General features: G+C 48.5%; 2 protein-coding genes across 3 annotated transcripts; one reads left to right on the top strand and one right to left on the bottom strand.

The window, feature by feature from the left end:
- The first annotated feature begins 14,076 nt into the window (after positions 1-14,076).
- On the top strand, positions 14,077-17,868 carry LOC123128495 (replication factor C subunit 3). Of its 2 annotated transcripts, XR_006463133.1 has the most exons (10): positions 14,077-14,389; positions 14,962-15,178; positions 15,558-15,637; positions 15,719-15,878; positions 16,051-16,132; positions 16,223-16,352; positions 16,435-16,498; positions 16,594-16,662; positions 17,079-17,235; positions 17,387-17,868. XR_006463133.1 is itself a non-coding variant. In XM_044548520.1 (9 exons), the coding sequence occupies exons 1-9, from the start codon at positions 14,212-14,214 to the stop codon at positions 17,484-17,486; spliced, it is 1,080 nt and encodes a 359-aa protein (XP_044404455.1). In that variant the 5' UTR covers positions 14,078-14,211; the 3' UTR covers positions 17,487-17,868. The 2 variants fall into 2 exon arrangements, 1 of the variants encoding a protein (XP_044404455.1); XM_044548520.1 differs by lacking the exon at positions 17,079-17,235 and having other exon boundaries at positions 14,078-14,389.
- A 919-nt stretch (positions 17,869-18,787) lies between these two features.
- LOC123131030 (putative 12-oxophytodienoate reductase 11) lies at positions 18,788-20,818 on the bottom strand. Its single transcript, XM_044550803.1, has 4 exons — positions 20,505-20,818; positions 20,448-20,449; positions 19,976-20,152; positions 18,788-19,478 (listed from the first exon to the last, which is right to left on the bottom strand). The coding sequence occupies exons 1-4, from the start codon at positions 20,816-20,818 to the stop codon at positions 18,886-18,888; spliced, it is 1,086 nt and encodes a 361-aa protein (XP_044406738.1). The 3' UTR covers positions 18,788-18,885.
- Between the last annotated feature and the right edge of the window lie 698 nt (positions 20,819-21,516).

Raw genomic sequence — 21,516 nt, forward strand, 5'->3', positions numbered from 1 at the left:
GTAGACCGTACCACCTACATCCCCTACATCTGCTACTGTACCACTGTAAGAGTTCACACAACTTAGTCAACTATGCTAGAGCCCATAATAGCTTGTGGCTGCACACGGAAGTTTCTAGCATGAATTATCTCATGATCCCTTTGAGCCTGGGTGGCAGTCCATAAAGAAAAACAGGCAATCCTGGAATACCCAGGTACCTCAATCCACCCAAATGTGTGTTTAAGTTGCCACCTTAAATAAACCATTAATTAACAATCTCACATCTATCATGGATACACTCACCCAATCCACGTCTACTAGCATAGCATGGCAATAATAAGCAAACATAGAAGTAACTCCCAAAGGTTTGATAATAAACAGGTAATAGGTACTACCTCAACTACTTCCCAAACCCACAATTTAATTAGATCCTAATCATGCAATGTGTAAGGATTGATCTAATGCAATAAAACTGGGTAGTAGGAGGTATGATCAAAGTGTTACTTTCCTTGCTGATGATCCGGGAAACCTAGCGATTCAAAGTAGCAAGCGGCGCACTTCGGGTAGTCTATCCCAAACAAACAAGCATACAATAAGTACTCACTAATACATAGGTAAAACTCAAATAAGAGATCCAACCAGAAAATTCAACTTAAGAACTCTGGTTGGCAAAAGAGTCAAATCGAACGAAGCAACGAAAGACAAAAGGCAAAAGAAACAGGCTTCGTTTACTATTCTAGATCTAAGGCAATTTTTTACAATGGCAAAAACTTGTTTAAGTTGGTTAAAGGAAAAGAGGGTTTTGAAACGAAACTCCAGGCGCTTGAATTGCCTGATTCCGATAAATGAGCGAAAAGTTAGACTAAAACGAAAATCGGATCAGAAATCGCGATCAGAAAAATCGCAGATTTAATCCGAGAAAAAGAAAAACGACGAACAGTTTAACGAACAAATGTTCATTAACTGAATATAAACGAAGAACACATTCGTTAAAACGAACGAACGAGCGAACGCTCGCTAATTAGCCTAAACCGGAAAAAAATCGATCTAAAGAAAAAAACGAAACAAAAAAACCGAACGAAAACCGGCGGGTCAACCTCGGCGACTTGGCGGCAAGATAGGCGGCGGCGGCTCCAGCGAGGCGGCGGGGTCCGGCGGGGCGGCACGGTGCGGTGACGGGCGGCGGCAAGGGCGCGGGGCGGCGGCGGCGCGGGCGCGGGGCTCGAGGCGGGCAGCGGCTAGGGTTTCGGCCCGGGATGGGCCGACGGCTTATAAAGGCTGAGGCCTGGAGGAGTCCGGGCCTAGCACGGCCCGTAGGTCGGTTCGGACGTTTTTTTTAAATACTTACGCTCAGAAGAAAAAACAAAAGGACTACTAAACAGACTCCAAAAATCCCGAAATAAATTTTCCCCGACTTCTAAAATCAAGCCGCACATGATGAACATTTATTTAGGGCCTAAATGCAATTTTGGAAAACACGCATTTTTTTCCTAAATTCAAATAAAATAGCAAATAAAACCAAATAAAATCTTATTTGATTTTTTATTATATCCTCATTATTTCTTTATTTTGGGAAAGTCATTTTATTCCCTCTCTCATATTTTTGAAATAGAAATAATTGAAGATAAAATAAATAAAATCAAAAAAAATCCTATTTTCAAAATTTGAGACAACTCAAATATGAAAATAACGAAATCTCCAACTCTCTCCGAGGGTCCTTGAGTTGTGAAAAATTTCTAGGATCAACCAAAATGCAATAAATATGATATGCAATGATGATCTAGTGTATAACATCCCAAATTTACAGCTTCACTCCCCAGCAACGGCGCCAGAAAAGAGTCTTGATGACCCACAAGTGTAGGGGATCTATTGTAGCCTTTTCGATAAGTAAGAGTGTCGAACCCAACAAGGAGCAGAAGGAAATGATAAGCGGTTTTCAGCAAGGTATTCTCTGCAAGCACTGAAATTATCGGTAACAGATAGTTTTGTGATAAGGTAATTGGTAACGGGTAACAAGTAATAAAAGTAAATAAGGTGCAGAAAGATGGCCCAATCCTTTTTGTAGCAAAGGACAATCCTGGACAAACTCTTATATAAAGGAAAGCGCTCCCGAGGACACATGGGAATTATTGTCAAGCTAGTTTTCATCACGTTCATATGATTCGCATTCGGTACTTTGATAATTTGATATGTGGGTGGACCGGTGCTTGGGTACAGCCCTTATGATTAACCCCTATTGCAAGCATCCGCAAGTACAACCGAAGTATTAAGGTAAACCTAACCATAGCATGAAACATATGGATCCAAATTAGCCCCTTACGAAGCAACTCATAAACTAGGGTTTAAGCTTATGTCACTCTAGCAACCCATCATCTATTTATTACTTCCCAACGCCTTCCTCTAGGCCCAAACAATGGTTAAGTGTTATGTAGTTGACGTTCACATGAGACCACTAGAGGAAAGACAACATACATCTCATCAAAATATTGAAAGAATACCAAATTCACATGACTACTTACAGCAAGACTTCTCCCACGTCCTCAGGAACAAACATAACTACTCACAAAGCATATTCATGTTCATAATCAGAGGGGTATTAATATGCATAATGGATCTGAACATATGATCTTCCACCAAGTAAACCAACTAGCATCAACTACAAGGAGTAATCAACACTACTAGCATCCCACAGGTACCAATCTGAGGTTTGGATACAAAGATTGGATACAAGAGATGAACTAGGGTTTGAGATGAGATGGTGCTGGTGAAGATGTTGATGGAGATTGACCCCCTTTTGATGAGAGGGTCGTTAGTGATGACGATGGTGATGATTTCCCCCTCCTGGAGGGAAGTTTCCCCGGCAGAACAGCTCCATCGGAGCCCTAGATTGGTTCCGCCAAGGTTCCGCCTCGTGGCGGCGGAGTTTTGTCCCGTGAGCTAGCTTATGATTTTTTCCTTGATGAAAGACTCCATATAGCCAAAGATGGGCATCAGAGGGCCAATAGGGGGCCCACGAGGCAGGGGGCAGGCCCAGGGGGGTAGGGCGCGCCCCCACCCTCGTGGAGGGTGGGTGGCCCCCCTCTGGTACTTCTTTCGCCCAATATTTTTTTATATTCTGAAAATAATTCCCGTGGAGTTTCAGGACTTTTGCAGATGTGCAGAATAGGTCTCTAATATTTGCTCCTTTTCTAGCCCAGAATTCCAGCTACCGGCATTTCCCCTCTTCATGTAAACCTTGTAAAATAAGAGAGAAAAGGCATAAGTATTGTAACATAATGTGTAATAACAACCCATAATGCAATAAATATCGATATAAAAGCATGATGCAAAATGGATGTATTAGTGATCGTAGGTAAAAATTTTGTAATTGCATGCTGTGTTCCCCAACAGTTGGTAGACGCCGGCTGCTCGGCGTGGCGCCGCTCGAAGTACACGGTCCAGAGCGCATGGTTCTCCGCCCCGTACCATGGCTGCTGGCGCGCCTGCTCCGGCATGTTCGCTCAGATCGCCGCGTTCCGTGCCAGAGGGCAGCGGAGGCACGGGACGCCGCCTGTGCTCAGCCGCCATGCGCCGGGCACGCGCATGTCGGGCGGCGCCGGGTAGTTGGCCTCCTACAGCAGGCGCGCCTCCCACTTGTGTAGCCAGCAGCGACCGAAGCCATTGGCCGCCGTGTCATCGCTGGGGGAACCTCTCCGCCATGGTTTGAGCTGTGCGGACGAGAGAGAAAGGTGGTTGGGGCGATGGGCTTGAGCTGCACGGGTGAGAGAGAAGGCGAGAGAGATGGTAGTGTGCGGCGAGCGGCGGTGAGGTCGACTTTTATAGCGGCGAGAGAGCGAGAGCAGTGTGGACGCATGGTGGGAAAGGGCGAGACGTGCAGCGGCTTGTGATCAATGGAAGGCTGACCGGCGGCAGCTTTGGCATTGATTCGCGTGGGAGCCGAGGCGAGGCGATGAGGACGATGAAGCCTAGTCGCTGACTCGGCGGGCCCACAGGGTGTGAATTTGACGCGGGAAGTTTTGGCGCCATTTTCGTTTCCCCCGGTCGCCCCCAGCGCGCTGGGTTCAGCCTGGGTCCGTCGACGCCAGTTTCGGTCCAAACCAGCGAATTTTGGGCTCCTGGGAGAGCGATTGTGCAGTTTTGCTCTTGGGGGGTGGAGATGCTCTAAGCATGCCAACGAAAATGCTGGACTCACGGGCTCTTACTGACTATTACAGGCTCTTTCCAACTGATCAAATTTGCCCCCCTGAATTTCAGCTTGGCCGAGTGGAGATGCTCTAAGCATGTTTGCCAGCGAAAATGCTAGACTCATGGGCTCTTACTGACTATTACATGCTCTTTCCAATTGATCAAATTTGCCCCCGCCCCTGAATTTCAGCTTGGTGGGCCCCCTCATCTTGATTCCCATCCAATAAGAAAAAACCCACCTCAGCCTCTCTGTGAACCCCGTAAAATGATGCCTGTGTGTAGCATTGCTCTGTTTGTGAGTGTCCGGCTTTATTTTTCCTAGAGCAAGGCCATCATGGTTTTATTAAAATTAAATGGGAATTACATCACTCATATCCTGTCTAAACACAATACAACTCAGAGTCCAACCATAACCTAATTTGTACACCATATTTGACACAATTCCAACACTTGTCGAGGTGATGTTGTCTGTACACCCTTGATTTGGGGCAGCAAAATGGCTTTCCATAGGAGGAAATTACCTCTCATAAGTTTCTCCAAAGGCTGTGATCCGAGAGAGACATGGGTGGTGCTCGAGAGTGATGCAAAGGTGGAAGATGAGGTGGTGATGAACGCACCAATGGTGCTACACAACATGGCGGCAACGATGGTGGAGATGATCTCGGCCAAGGGGGGGTGCGATCTTCAATCTATGAAGAAGAGGCTCTGATTACCATATTGAATTCATGCTCCGGCCAACTCATTCAAATATCTGAACTGATAGAGAGAAAGGCAATATATTTCAACACTAGCTCACCGTATAGCTTCGTATTTTGCCTACTTTGACGAGTCAAAATGCCATAATGGTGATGTTCTTTTATACAGAAGCATGCAGCAGGCGGCACACACTGTGCACACTCACACTACGCACCAGCACGGGTGCACGCAGCGCGCACGCATTGCAGCCCGTGGAGTCCTGCCTCCCCAACGCGTCTGCCGGCCGAGCCCTCTCGCCATGTCTTCCAGGGGAAGACTTGTATAGGATCTTCTCATAACAAGGTTGCGCTCTAGTTATTTATCAGTAATCACAATGAGCTGCTAGTTCATGTTGGGGAACGTAGCAATAATTCAAAATTTTCCTACGTGTCACCAAGATCAATCTATGGAGTCATCTAGCTACGAGGGAGGAGTGGATCTACATACCCTTGTAGATCGCGCGCGGAAGCGTTCAAGAGAACGGGGTTGATGGAGTCGTACTCGTCGTGATCCAAATCACTGATGATCCTAGCGCCGAACGGACGGCACCTCCGCGTTCAACACACGTACGGAGCAGCGACGTCTCCTCCTTATTGATCCATCAAGGGGGAAGGAGAGGTTGATGGAGATCCAGCAGCACGACGACATGGTGGAAGTAGCGGGATTCCAACAGGGCTTCGCCAAGCGTTGCGGGAGGAGGGAGATGTGTCATGGGAGGGAGAGGGAGGCGCCAGGGCTTAGGTATGGTTGCCCTCCCTTCCCCCCACTATATATAAGGCCAAGGGAGAGCGGGGGGCGCAACCTTGGCCCTTCCTCCAAGGAAGGGTGCGGCCAGGGAGGAGTCCATCCTCCCCAAGGCACCTCGGAGGTGCCTTCCCCCTTTAGGACTCTTCCTTTCCTTATCTCTTGGCACATGGGCCTCTTGGGGCTGGTCCCCTTGGCCCATACAGGCCAAGGCGCACCCCCTACAGCCCATGTAGCCCCCCCGGGGCAGGTGGCCCCACCCGGTGGACCCCCGGGACCCTTCCGGTGGTCCCGGTACAATACCGGTGACCCCGAAACTTGTCCCGATGGCCGAAATAGCACTTCCTATATATAATTCTTTACCTCCGGACCATTCCGGAACTCCTCGTGACGTCCGGGATCTCATCCGGGACTCCAAACAACTTTCGAGTTACCGCATACTAATATCTCTATAACCCTAGCGTCACCGAACCTTAAGTGTGTAGACCCTACGGGTTCGGGAGACATGCAGACATGACCGAGATGACTCTCCGGTCAATAACTAACAGCGGGATCTGGATACCCATGTTGGCTCCCACATGTTCCACGATGATCTCATCGGATGAACCACGATGTCAAGGACTTAATCAATCCCGTATACAATTCCCTTTGTCTATCGGTACGATACCTTCCCGAGATTCGATCATCGGTATCCCGATACCTTGTTCAATCTCGTTACCGGCAAGTCTCTTTACTCGTTCCGTAACACATCATCACGTGATCAACTCCTTGATCACATTGTGCACATTATGATGATGTCCTACCGAGTGGGCCCAGAGATACCTCTCCGTTTACACGGAGTGACAAATCCCAGTCTCGATTCGTGCCAACCCAACAGACACTTTAGGAGATACCTGTAGTGTACCTTTATAGCCACCCAGTTACGTTGTGACGTTTGGCACACCCAAAGCACTCCTACGGTATCCGGGAGTTGCATAATCTCATGGTCTAAGGAAATGATACTTGACATTAGAAAAGCTTTAGCATACGAACTACATGATCTTGTGCTAGGCTTAGGATTGGGTCTTTGTCCATCACATCATTCTCCTAATGATGTGATCCCGTTATCAATGACATCCAATGTCCATGGTCAGGAAACCGTAACCATCTATTGATCAACGAGCTAGTCAACTAGAGGCTTACTAGGGACATGGTGTTGTCTATGTATCCACACATGTATCTGAGTTTCCTATCAATACAATTCTAGCATGGATAATAAACGATTATCATGAACAAGGAAATATAATAATAACTAATTTATTATTGCCTCTAGGGCATATTTCCAACAGTTCAATCAACTGGCTCGTTTGGGCGTCAGCGATGACAGGTCCCTGGTTTGAATCCCTGCTACTGTTGCATAGTTTTTCCTGTTCATTTCTTATTCAACCCACTGACAATTGGGACCTACGTGTAACGAACCAGAGAGGAGGGGATCGGATTAGGTGAGGGAGAGCGGGGGAGAGACTTGGAGAGGAAGAAGGGAGATTGCTTCCAGAGGAAGGATTAGGATGAGTTGATAGTCTGTTACATCGCATGCCCTGCCACAGGCGGCTGGCTGCCCCTTTTATCACTCCCTCGCTCTCACTCACGCACTCTTACAGTTGGGGCCGATCCTTGACACGTCACACTGGACAAGTGGCCAAGTGTGACATTCTCCCCCCCCTTGAGAGCGAGCTCCGTCTTCCGTGCTGTCGTCTCCATCTTCAGTGCTGTCGTCTTCGTCTTCCCAGAGGAGAGCCGTTGGAAAGCGTTGCCGTAGGGTCTCATAGTCCTCCCATGTCGTAGCTGAAGTAGCGTTGGTCCCCCATTGTACCCTGATCTGGACGACCGGGGCATTGCCCTTCTTCATCATGCGTCGCTCCAGGATGCGCGTGGGTGTCGTGGTCGTCACGGACAGATCAGGCACCCATGGAAGTTCTGCGTACACCAGCGTGTAATCCGGCATGAATGGCTTCAACTGCGAGACATGGAAGACCGGATGCATGCGGCTGGATTCCGGCAGGTCGAGCTTGTACGCCATGAGCCCGATCCGCTCGACGACGGTGTAGGGCCCGAAGAACTTGTAGGTGAGTTTGGCGCAGGGCCGGCTGACGACTGATTGCTGGACGTAGGGTTGCAGTTTCAGGAGTACCTGCTCGCCCACCTGGAACTGGCGCTCGGTGCGATTGCGATCAGCTTGTTTCTTGCAGCGCTTCTGGGCACGCTTCAGTTGGGCGCGTATGTGCGCTGTGTGCGCCGCCCAGTCTAGGTCGTCACTGGTGGACGCGTCACTTGGCCAGGCCGCCATGGCTCCCAGGTTGGCCTCCTTCCCGTACAGCGCCTTGAACGATGTGCAGTTGAGCGATGAATGGAAGGTCGAGTTGTACCAGAACTCTGCCATGGGCAGCCAACGACGCCACTTGCCCGGGGTGTCGTGCACCGCGCACTGAAGATACATCTCCATGCACTGGTTCACTCATTCGCTTTGGCCATCGGTCTGCGGGTGGTAGGCGGTGGAGTACAGCAGCTTCGTGCCGACGCCGGCGAGCAGCTCCCGCCAGAGATTGCTGGTGAAAACCTTGTCGCGGTCAGAGACGATCGAGGTGGGCACCCCGTGCAGCTTAACCACGTTGTCCCAGAACGTGCGCGCCACCTGCGCGGCGTGGAAGGGGTGACGAGGTGGAATGAAATGGGCGAACTTGGTGAAGCGGTCCACCATGACCATGATCGTGTCGAAGCCTTCCGATGGCGGCAGCCCCTCCACGAAATCCATGGCGAGGTCTTCCCAGGGCGCTGATGGGATGGGCAGCGGCGCCAAGAGTCCGGCAGGCTTGGTGTGTTCGTGCTTGGCCTGCTGGCAAGTCATGCACTGCTGCACGAACTCCTCGGTGTCGCGCTTGAGCCCCCTCCATTCAAAGTGCTTGCGCACACGCTGGTAGGTTGTTGTGACGCCAGAGTGACCGCCGACCGCGCTGTTGTGGAGCGCGGCGATGAGCTTGGTGCGAAGCGCAGTGTTGGCGCCAATCCACAGGCGGCCACCGCGAAGGATGACGTCGTGGTGCAGTTTGTAGCCGTCGTTGTCGGGGCTGGTGATGGCGAGTTTTTGCAGTCGATCTTGGGCGTCCGGGTCGGTGGAGTAGGAGTTGAGCACCTCCTGAATCCAAGCCGGCTGGCACGCCAAGAGCGTGGCCAGGTCGAGTTGTTTGCCCACACGAGACAAAGCATCGGTCGCGCCATTGTCGAGTCCGCGCTTGTACTGAAAGCGGAACTGCAGCCCGACAAGTTTCGCCATAGCCTTGTGCTGCAGCTCAGTCTCGAGGTGTTGCTCCCCCAGGTTGCAGAGCGACTTGTGGTCAGTGAGGATGTCGAAGGGGCCGCGCTGCAAGTAGGGGCGCCACTTGTCGATCGCCATCATCACTGCCAAGAACTCCTTCTCGTACGTTGAGAGCTTCTGGTTGCGCACGCCGAGCGCCTTGCTGAAGAATGCGACCGGGTGACCTTCCTGCACCAGCACAACCCCGATGCCCGTGTCGCACGCATCGGTCTCGATGGAGAACGGCTTGTCGAAGTTGGGCAGGGCGAGCACTGGCGTCGTCGTCATCGCGATCTTGAGCCGTTCGAACGCCGCTTGCGCCTGCTCGCTCCAGGCGAAGCCCTTCTTCATGAGGAGCTGCGTGAGGGGCTTTGCAATGATGCCGTAGTGCGGCACGAACTTCCTGTAGTAGCCGGTGAGCCCCAGGAATCCACGCAGCTCGGTGGCGTTCGTCGGCGTTGGCCGCTGTTCCATGGCCAGCGTCTTGTCCTTGTCAATGGCCACGCCCTCCTTAGAGATGACGTGCCCCAGGTAGTCGATGTGGTCGCAGGCAAAACTGCACTTGCTCTCCTTGACGAACAGTTGGTGCGCCCGCAACAGCTCGAAGACGATCGGGAGGTGCTCGATGTGTTCTTCCATTGTTTCACTAAAGACAAGGATGTCGTCAAGGAAAATGATCACAAATTTGCGCACATACTTACTGAATATGGCATTCATGAGGCATTGGAAAAGTCGCCGGTGCGTTCGTCAGGCCGAACGACATGACCCTGAACTGAAAATGCCCGTGATGTGTCTTGAACGCGGTCTTGGCCTCGTCCTCCTCGCGCATGCGAATTTGGTGGTACCCCGCGCAGAGATCCAACTTGGAGAAGACTGCTGCTCCCGCCAGTTCATCAAGGAGCTCGTCGACGATCGGGAGTGGGAACTTGTTTTTGATCGTGGCATCATTCAGACGACGGTAGTCAACGCAAAACCTCCACATTCCGTCCTTCTTCTTGACCAACAGGACCGGCACCGCGTACGGGCTGACGCTGTGTGTGATGATGCCGACGTCGAGCATTTCCTTGACCTGGCGCTCGATTTCGTCCTTCTGCAGCGGCGAGTAGCGGTACGGGTGAGTGTTTGCGGGGACTGCGCCTTCCACCAGTGTGACGGTGTGGTCATACTAGCGATGGGGCGGCAGGCCCTGGGGAGCGGCGAAGACGTCGGCGAATTCCTCCAGGAGATCGGCGAGGGGCGTCTGGCTGGCGCATTTGCGCCATGGTGGCGGTGCGCGCCCGCACGTGTCCACCATGGCCATGGCCCATACGTCGTTGCCCGCGATCATCTTGCGCAGCTCGTCGGGTTTGATCGCCTTAAGGGTGGTGGACGCCTTGGTGGGCGCGCCCCGGAGCGTCACCTCTTCGCCTTCGTGGGTGAACTTGACCCACTTGTCTTGCCAGTGGCATGTCATGGGGCTGTGCTGGGCAAGCCAGTCCATGCCCAGAATGCCATCGTACGCGCCAATGTCCAGCTCGCGCATCGGTGTGGCGAACGTGTGCCCTTGCATCCACCACTTGAGCTCGGGGACGATGCGGTTGCAGGAGAGACGGTTACCGTTGGCGACGCACACATCCACCCGCGACATTTCTTCTGTCGCCAGCCCGAGACGATCGACGAAAGATTTGTTGACGAAGCTATGCAAGCTGCCCGAATCAAGAAGAAGTAGCATGACCTGATTGCCCACCAGTGCGCGCAGGCGGATCGTCGTCGCCGAGTCCGTGCCGTCCAGAGCGTGCGACGAGAGGAGGCAGCACTCGGGAGCATCCCCAACAGGAGCTGGTGGCTGCGCGACCGGTCTGGGGTCGTCGAGGAGTTGCAGCGCATGGATGGTGTCGTCGGAGAGCACCTCACCGTGATCGCCGACACTGATGGTGAGCAGCTGGGCGGGCTGCGCACACCGGTGCTCCCGCGAGTATCGGTCGCCGCACTTGAAACACAAATTATTGGCGCGGCGATAGTCGCGGAGTTGCCGCTCGCGCGCATAGTCGTCCGTGGGGGCACGGTTGGGCGCGGCCGCCCGAGGTTGTGGTGGAGCCGCCGCCAGTGGGGGTCGCCCCGTTGGAGTGATGCGTGGGCGCACGCGCGTCGTGCCCAGTTCCTACTCTTGAATACGCGCCAACACCGATGCCCTGGTGATGCTTGAGGGCGCCTGCAGACGAACCGAGGCGCGTAGCTCGTCCTTCAGGCCCAGGATGAACTGGGTGACGAAGAACTTGGTGTTGATGGACGGATCGAGCGCGAGCAGGTGGTACATTTGCTCGTGGAACGCCGCACAGTACTCGGCGACCGTGGCGGTCTGCCGGAGTTGAAGCAGCTTGTGCATAACCACCTCGAACTCATCGGCACCGAACTCCTCGAGCACGGCGAACGTGAAGACCTCCCAGGTGATGCCGTGATGTGTTTGATGAAATGCTTGCAGCCAGTGCGCTGCTTGGCCTTCGATATACAGCGCCGTGGTGGTCACCCAGTTGTGTCGTGCGACCTTGTAGAGTTCGAAGTATGCCAGGCAGCGATCTAGCCACAGATATGGAGCGGAGCCATCGAATCGGGGGAAGTCGTGCTTCGGTGGCTTGTGGTAGTCGTTGCCGTAGTGGCCCGCTGTTGGGGAGGGAACGGCGGCCGGGGCCGTGAATCCGCCCTGTGGAGGCACGAGAATCGGCGGGGGTCGATGGTCCCCGCGCCGCGCGTGGGCGGTCGCCGGGCGGCCCTGTTCGGTGGCCACGCGCGACGAATGTGGAGGCGGCGGGGGCGGTGGTGGGGGTTGTTGCGGAGCGGCGGGTTGGTGCAGCACGGTGGTGACCGACCCCGACGGCGATGCTGAGCCTTCCACCGTCTTGCGAGTCGCGTCGACGTCGGCCTGCGTCAGATTGATCTGCCTGGAGAGGCTGCGCACGTCCTGCGAGATCTGCGCGTTGAAGGCGGCCTGAATCTCGATCTGCTTGTCGTGGGTCGCCTTCTGCTCGTCCATCTTGGCGAGGAGGGACTCGAGCATCTTGGTGATGTTGTTTTTGCCCTCGTCCATGGCGGCCAGTACCTGACGCGTCGCCGCCGAAGCTTTGGAGGGCGTCGTCGCCATGCTTGGAAGAGATCGAACCCCGCGACGGATTTCGTGTGAGCTTGCCGAAGCAGCACACACTGGCGCGGTGGATGTTACCGCTCTGCAACCAGCGCGGGGAGAAAAAATTTTGGGGCGATTTGGCTCTGATTACCAACTGTAACGAACCAGAGAGGAGGGGATCGGAGTAGGTGAGGGAGAGCGGGAGAGAGACTTGGAGAGGAAGAAGGAAGATTGCTTCCAGAGGAAGGATTAGGATGAGTTGATAGTCTGTTACATCGCATGCCCTGCCACAGGCGGTTGACTGCCCCTTTTATCACTCCCTCGCTCTCACTCATGCACTCTTACAGCTGGGGCCCGATCCTTGACACGTCACACTAGACAAGTGGCCAGGTGTGACACTGCGTAAAGGTAGGGAGAGGACGTTGGCTGACTAGGCTGCATTATTTGCGGTGTAGGCAATTTGAACGGTAAAAGTAGCAAAAATACGAAGCTATACAGTGAAGGATATAATTGCCTCAAGCTGTATATAGTGATTGTATTGGTCATATACTTTTAAGTACAATTACAAAAATAAGCTTTCAACCCAAATACAGTGACCAACACGTGGCACTGTTTTTACTTTATGAAGAACCCCTCGTATTTTTGTTTTCTCGTGGCCGTAATCTTTGAAAACCACGTGTTCACTGTATGGCATCAAATTCTCTTTCTAATGGTAAATAAAGACAATATCCCTATTTTTTACAGTAAGAATTTGTCTTTCTTTTTTAGAGCAAAGAAATGATCTTGGCTATGGTGTGAGAAAAAAGCTGCCATACCGATTGTTCCGTTTCATGTGGTTCTCATGCAACATTACTGCACACAAGAAGGATCATAATAACACGAAACATTCTCCCCCATGACCCATGAGAGACTCCCATGAATCTAGGGTTTCCCCACCTCCCACCGACATCGACGTCGATTTTGCCTCGTCTCCTGTGACCTTTCTTTTTTGCGGGGGGGGGGGGGGGGGTGGTGGATCTCGCCCCTTGATTTTTTTTGTCTGATTAGTGTTTGTGTTCTGTTCAGGAAGCCGAGGCGGTGGCGTCTTCCTGAAGATGAAATAAAATTCTTCCCGCCCAACCCCAGTCTTGGCGTTGCATCCCCCATCATTAGAGGGCGTGTGGAGATGTGTCTCCGGGGATCTCATGGGATTCAGTTGGTATTTGCCTTCGATGGATCCGTGTGGATCCGGTATTCGTTCGTCTGCGTTCATGTGTCTATGGATTGGTTCCTTCCGATCATTGCTTCTCTTCATCAACAATGGTTGTTGGCTTTTGCATGATGACTTTTCGACTGTCTATGGCAACAAGGTTTGTCCGACTCCTATGAGACAAGGGTGATGACGACGACACACCTTCAACTCACTCCAGTACTGGCAGTCGTCGCTAGGTGGTCCACGAGCATGAATGTATTTTTTGTTACGGGTGTTCTTTATACTCCATAATATTTTATCAATAGATTTTTTTGAGGCAATTTGATCAATAGGTTGGAAGTATTTCCCGCACAAAAAAACATTACTGCATACTCCATCTGTCCTTAAAGAGTGCACTTCCAATTTTGTTAGAGGGTCAAACTATCTCAAAGTTTGACCGAGTTTGTGTAGAAATATATTAATGTTTGTGAAGCCAAATAGGTATATGATGAAAATATATTTTATCATGAATCTAATGCTACTAATTTGATGGCATAAATGTTTATGTATTATTATATAAGTACAGTTAAATATAAAAAGTTTGGCTTTCCAATAAGGTTGGAAGTACACTCTGGAGGGAGTACATATAAGTAATAAGGTATAATAAAAGGGCCAACTTCCTTCTAAAAACACACAAAGCCTTGCTAAGGAAAACCCACTAAGAAAAATACGGCACAGGTAGGCTTGGGCCTAGGGCTTGAATTGGGTTCGAGCCTAGACATGGCCAGCCCACTTCGAGCGACGCCCCGCACCACCCACTGACCAGTCCCCACTCCAACCTTGACCGCAGCAGAGAGATCTCGCTAAAATCTCGCCGAGGAGGGCGAGGGGTTTGGAATTGGCGCCAACCATTCCCCCCCAAATCCCTCCCCCAACCCTAGGGTTTCCGCCTCTCGCTGCTCCGCCATGGCGGGCGCCGCCGCCGCCGCTCCGATGGACATCGACGGCGCCGCCGCGCCCCCGGCCTTCAAGGGCAAGGCGCCGCTCTCCGCCGCCGCCGCCGTCAAGTCCTCGCCCTGGGTCGAGAAGTACCGGCCCCAGTCCCTCGCCGACGTCGCCGCCCACCGCGACATCGTCGACACCAGTGAGTGCCCGCTCCCCCCTTGGTTCCGACCTTCACCACCTCAGACGGTTCTTCGGCCGCTGCCTGGTTTGGTGACAGCTTGTGGCGAACCCTTATTTTGGATAGGGGTTCTGTGCTGGACGGGTTGGTGGGTTTTACCACGTTAAGGTAGATATGGTGCGTGGATTCGGTTGAATAGCCATGTAGTATGGATTCACCAGTGATCTGCTGAAATTTGGTGGTTCCATATAGCTGGGGCACAGTAGGATTTGTTTGACGCTTTAGGATAGTTCTACACTGCTTACTTAGTGTCTGGAAATTTGCAGTTTACATGTTTAATGTTACCTGCGATTTCGGGTGAGAATTAGTTTCCGTGTGTAGCTGTTGTCATATTGGGCAGTACTGATATTGGGTATTTCGACCCAAAATGAAGCTCTGTGTATGCTGCCACACATTTTGAGACCATTAAGCCGTAACATATCATTATTACCTAGTTCTAACTTGCCTTTTTTCACCTTTAATGCATGATTATGTAATTTCTGCATGGCTCTTTGAGGTGATCTAACGAGTTTATGTCATTTTCTTTATTGTAGTTGACAGACTTACAGACGAGAATAGGCTTCCCCATTTGTTGCTCTACGGTCCACCTGGCACTGGGAAAACATCGACAATACTAGCTGTCGCGAGGAAGATATATGGCGCACAGTATGGCAACATGATTCTGGAGCTCAATGCATCAGATGAACGTGGAATTGGTGTTGTAAGGCAGCAGATACAGGACTTTGCTAGTGCACACAGCCTCTCTTTTGGGTATATACCAAGTCCTATAATTTATTTTCCAAAAAAGTGAATATATCCTTTTTTATTGCATGCGTGGGGGTGAGGGGTGTCCATGTTCTCACATCGTGCTTGGTTTTATTGTTCATTCCATGTGCTCCATCTATTATTGTTCTAATGTGGACTGCAGTAGGATCACTTAGTTTTAACATGAGGGTCACTGCAAGTATGCAATTACAATCTGAATTAAATACTTGTGGTAGAGTGGCGTACTTGCATGTGTCTATTTCATACACTCTTGATTCCTTAACTGCATTGGGGTTGCTCGTATGGTTGAATGAACTATTGAAGAGTGATGATTTATTGCAACTATTGCATTGTTCACTTCTTCACAAGGCTGTTAATTTTGTAGAGCAAAGCCTGCTGTTAAGTTGGTCCTCTTGGATGAAGCAGATGCCATGACCAAGGATGCACAATTTGCATTGCGAAGAGGTTTTTCTGTTGTTTAGTCATTGTTTGCCCATATGATATTATTATTTTCATTAAATCTATTTACACTGATCCTACCTGCAGTCATTGAGAAGTATACAAGGAGCACAAGGTTTGCACTCATATGCAATCATGTGAACAAAATCATCCCGGCACTGCAATCAAGGTGCACTAGGTTTAGGTTTGCTCCACTTGATGGCTCTCATGTTACTGAGCGTCTTCGACATATAATAAAATCTGAGGGGTGAGCACACTTTTTTTTTAGTTGTAAGATTATGTTAGGAATATAGACCTGTTGTCAGGCTCCTCAGTTTTCCATGCTTAACTTCCTTTATTACCGTGTTGGGACTTGCGAAGTCAGTAATTTTTGTATATCTACGAGTATGCTGGCACTAAGTTTATGCTTGTTCTTGCAGGCTTGATGTAGATGAGGGTGGCTTGACTGCCCTTGTGCGGTTAAGTAACGGTGACATGAGGAAGTCATTGAATATATTGCAGGTTACGTCTGAGTAACCTTACATTGTTTTGTTTTCATGAGCTGATGTACCTTTAGTTTGACACTGACATACATTGCCTTTTTATGTGCAGTCAACACACATGGCATCCCAGCAAATAACAGAAGAAGCTGTCTACCTTTGCACGGGAAACCCCATGCCTAAAGATATTGAGCAGATAGCGTTTTGGTTACTAAATGAACCATTTTCAACCAGCTTCAAACGTACTCTTAATCGCCATCACCATCTTTCATAATTCATGGTCTAAATGTGTGCCTAATGCAATTTGTGTCCTTATCTTTTCAGATATAGCTGATATGAAGATGAGAAAAGGTCTGGCCTTGATTGATATCATACGGGAGGTCACTATGTAAGTGCTCCCCCTGCCTTTCGTACATTCTAAACTTCCTTATTCTCAATATCCTAGTAAGCCCTCTTTTAATTATTTCAATTAATTTCTTGCAGGTTTGTGTTCAAAATAAAAATGCCATCCAATGTACGAGTAAAGTTGATCAATGATTTGGCAGATATCGAGTATGTCCTGTTCATCCTTTTAAAGTTGAACTTTGATCAAAGTTATCCTCGATTAATTATATTTTGCTGCTGATTATGCTCAAATTGACATCTAACTGTAACAGTGGCACTGTATGCTCACTTCTCATTTGTTTTGATGATTTATGTGTATTATGTCATTCCAGTAGTCGTTTTAGCTCACACAAGTAAGTGACCATAGTTCAGTAACTGTAACGGGTCTGAGGCTAGCATTATATATTTATATGACCAGGCTGGCCTGACGAGTATGGTCTTTCCTCTAGACTTTAGTCAACTTAGAATGGCAATTAGTCACACAAATCATGTTGCCGAAACAGCACCACACTCCAAATCACAATTTTTGTTTGGTCAACTTCCCATGTCAATTCTTTACATGTCTCTGACTTGTCGATTTTCAGAAAGTGAATTCTCTACATGTTTCGTTGAAGTAATTACTTGTGGAAAAGCTCTGCATATCTGAAAATTTTTAGGTGGTACCGTATTAGATATTGGACACTGACATAAAACGATCCTTGGAAATATTTCTGGGCATTTGAGTTATTTTCTGCTAGGAAGGTATGATGGCCATTTTCATCTTTTGACTTTCTTCTTGAAGGTTAAATTCCCCAAGTACTGGGGACCAAAAGTAGGACAACTCTGTTAGCAGTGCCTCTTTAAACAGCCAGCAACGTTATTGACATCACATATACTCTTGTTTACTGTGCAGGTATCGGCTTACCTTCGCCTGCAATGATAAACTTCAGCTTGGGGCACTGATCTCGACTTTCACGACTGCACGCACGGCTATGGTTGCTGCTGCAGACTAATTTGAACATGGCCCACCATGGATGCCTACTTGGATCTGGAAATGTTGTGGCAGCTTATTTATCTCCTTTGTAGTTACTTCAAAGTGCATTGAGCAGAAAATTCTCATGTTAGATCCGCTCATCTGCTCGGCGTGCTAGCTGCTTGGGATCTTGGAAGGTGTTTTAGAACTGAACTGTAACTGATTGTTGTCAGGTTTAGGTGATGTATGGACGTATGGTGCATGCTACCCCCTCTGTCCCCAAAATCTAGATACATCTATATCCAGACAAATCTAAGACGAGCTTTTTGGGACGGAGGTAGGGAGTCATTCGCAACTCAACTAATTAGGTTGCGCAGTATTGTTGTGGAAACAAAATTCAAGATGAGCAATTATTTTGATCAGCTCTTAGGTTCTGTATGGTTGCAAAGTAAAACAATAAATGCTCTTCTTTGAACATGATACATTGCCCACAAAATGAATGTGATGGTGATAATTCTATTAAAACTACACATAAAAAAAATCAGCACTGGAAATAAAGTTCCAAAGTAGGATTTTTTCAACACGTCTGATGCTGAAGGAACCATAACACAGCTTTCATTTTTATGCGCGTACTTATAATTCTGCTTTTCACTGTTCTGTAGGTGGTGATATAAACAATTAAAGCTGAGAATAAGATTCTGTAATCTGTGAGCCTGACATTTACTTGAGACAATGGCAGGTAATATTAGGGATTTTCATTCCAAAGCGTGATTGCACAATTACTTTTACGATAAGCTTGAGAGTCCAGTAGATCCTCTTCCCTTTTTTTCACTTCAAGAATTTGAAGGACAGCAAAGTTGAACTTTATCAGACTAAAACAGAAACTGAAGGTATTTACATTTAACTGACCAGTGGAATTTAGATATAATAATCAGTTAAAGGGTTAAATCCTGAAGGTCTTGCAGGTTCCAAATTAAGCAACTCCAACTGAAGTTTTCTGTTGCACCAATTTAGGCATTGGGTGCAGTGGGCTAGGTGCAGAATAAATAAATAAATCAAACTTGTACTGATTATGCTGGATTCACAAGGCAACCTAGTAGTAGCATTTTTCCCGTTTCCTGCATACTCAAAATTTACTGCTGCACCAATTTAAGTATTGAGTGTGTGGGATTGGCAAGAAATCGGAATTATTATTAATTGGCTTCTCAATTTCATTTTATTTTTGTACATCACATATGCAATCCGTTCTAACCCAAAGGCTGAAGCCTGACGTTCAATTAAACACCCCATAGGGGGAGGATACAAAGTGGTGATCCAGCATACACACACACACACAGCAGCGAGAAGAAAACAATGGCCTTATTTCTTTAATATAATGCCAATACATAAGGTAAATGATCTGATGACAGGAAGGAGGTATTCACTCCTGAAAGGTCCATTCAGACATCGGACGGTAGAAATGGGTAGTCAGTGTATCCAATAACTGGATCAGAGAGGTAGAAAGTATCTCTATTGTACTTGTTGAGAGGACCATCTATCTCAAACCTCCGGGGCAAGTCCGGATTGGACAAAAACAAGCGCCCAAATGCAACCAAATCAGCATAGCCATCGGCGATCGCTTTATCTCCATCATCCCTACCATATCCACCAGCCACGATGAATGTTCCCTTGAAAGCATCCCTCATGGCGTGAAGGCTGTGCGGGGTTTCGAGTTTTTCTCCAATATTCACCATCCGCGGTTCCACCATGTGGCAGTAGAGGATTCCAAGCTTGTTCAGCGCCTGTGCCATGTATAGGCCCAGAGCTTCTGGGTTTGAGTCTGATGCATCCGAGTAGCTTGCAAAGGGCGAAAGCCTTATGCCAACCTTATCAGCTCCAATTTCATCAGCTACGGCTTGGACTACTTCTAGCGCGAAGCGGCAACGGTTCTCTAAGCTCCCACCGTATTTATCGGTGCGATCGTTGACTTGGTCCTTCAGGAACTGATCAATCAAATAACCATGAGCTCCGTGGATTTCAACGCCATCAAATCCTACACACCATGCAGGGCATTGAGGTTAGAAATCCCTTTCCTTCAGGAGTAGTCAAGACGATGTTGCATAACTCAGTAGGTACTTGTTGGTTGTTAGACACTTGACACAACATTCATGAGAACCTTTTATTGTTGATTTTCTCCTGATACTCCCTCCGTTTTCAATCTAATTCGCATATTAGTTTTGTTTGATTTGAAGTATAACTTTGTGGAGTTTGACTAAGTTTATATAAAAAGACAACAACATTCACAATACTAGATCAATATCATTAGACCCATCATGAAATATATTTTGATATTTTATTTAATAGGTATTGTAGATGTTAACATTTTTGGTCAAAAATTACAAAGGTTGACCCAAGACAAAACTAATATGCGTATTAAATTGAAATGGAGGGAGCACTAATTTGGGTGAATGACAAGTCTGTAACATGAATGATAATCTTAGCCTGTTCTTTAACATTTGGAGCGCAGAATGTCAGAATATTGGAACTTACCGGCTTCAATTGCATTTCTAGCAGCGACCCTGAAATCTTCGATGACCAATTGGATTTCATCAGTCTGTAGTCGCCTAGGGGTTGAGATTTTAGCCAATCCTATGCCATCGGCTCTCGTTGCAGGTTTGATTGGCTTATCGGTGCTTGAAATTGGAGCCTGCCCATTAGGCTGAAAATCTGCACAGGGATAACGAACATGTGTCAGTGAAGTAGAAAAACAGGATTATTGGAGTAAGAATGAGGCTACTAATGCATTTTCATTTACGCAAAACATGAGGTGACTCATGCTGCCATAAAATGGTGAATAATTGTACAGAATGTAAAAAAGTAAATTGTCGAGCAAAAAAATCTAAAGTAAATTTGAGGCCTTCTTGCTTGTGAAATATTCCCTCCGTAGCAAAATGTAAGACGTTTTTTATGCCTTATGCAAAACCAAAAAAGTCTTATATTTTGGTACAGAGGTAGTAATTACTACTATAGTATCAAGTTTAGTTTGAGGACAAGCTTATGTCAGAGTTGGTAAACTTACTATGATTGGACTCTTCCTACATGCCAAATCTGACAGAAAAATATCCCTCCTTTGACATGAACCCCATCGACGATCGGCTTCCATGCCTCTACCTGCTTCTTGGTCCAGATGCCAGGAGTGTCCTTGTACCCTTGAGCAGTGTCTGAAACTCCAGTGGCCTCAGCAATCAGGAGGCCTCCTTTGGTTGCTCTCTGCTGGTAATACAGTATGGCATGGGGCTGAGGAACGTTTCCGAACGACCGCTGCCTCGTGAGCGGCGCAAGAACCACCCTGAACAGAAAAAAAAGGAAAGCTCTCAGGAACAAGTGGGTCATCACTCATCAGGCAAAAAAAAAAAAAAAAGAAGAATGGCAGAATTCATTGGACACGTTCTTCCGCACACGCGAACAAAATTTAGGGTCTCGTGGCTACCATATTTCCACAGAAAATTCATCAGATTGACTCTTTTAGGTTTATAATTGTTCATTAATCATCTACTCCCTCCGTCCGGAAATACTTGTCCTTGAAATGGTTGTATCTAGACTTATTTTAGTTATAGATACATCCATTTACAACTATTTTGAAGAAAGTATTTCCGGACGGAGGGAGTACTAGAGAAACTGTTCGGCAACGGCAATGACAGACGATTTGAGTTGACGAGGAAAACACCAAAACTTTGGGTTGAAACATCTCTTGCACAAACGTAATGCGGGTAAATTTTCACTCTTTGCGACGGCCCAACGCAACCCAGTTGAATTTTAGATGTTCAGTAATAATCATCTACTTAAAAGGGAAACGAGAGAGAAGGAGAATGGCACCTGTGGGAGAGATCAAATTTCCCCATCTTGTAGGGGGCGAGGAGGGGGGTTGCGCTAGCTGCGTTGCTCATCTTGCCTTCCTCTCTTCTTTGGTTCCTTTCTTCTTTCTCTCGATCTCTTCCTCCTCCGCTGGGCGCTCCTCATTTATATACCGCCAAAGCTGCCCTCCTTGTAAGAACTCGGCAGAGGAACCGAAGTCCAAACTTGCATGCTAG

Source organism: Triticum aestivum, chromosome 6A (assembly GCF_018294505.1).
Source record: "Triticum aestivum cultivar Chinese Spring chromosome 6A, IWGSC CS RefSeq v2.1, whole genome shotgun sequence".
Taxonomy (NCBI): domain Eukaryota; kingdom Viridiplantae; phylum Streptophyta; class Magnoliopsida; order Poales; family Poaceae; genus Triticum; species Triticum aestivum.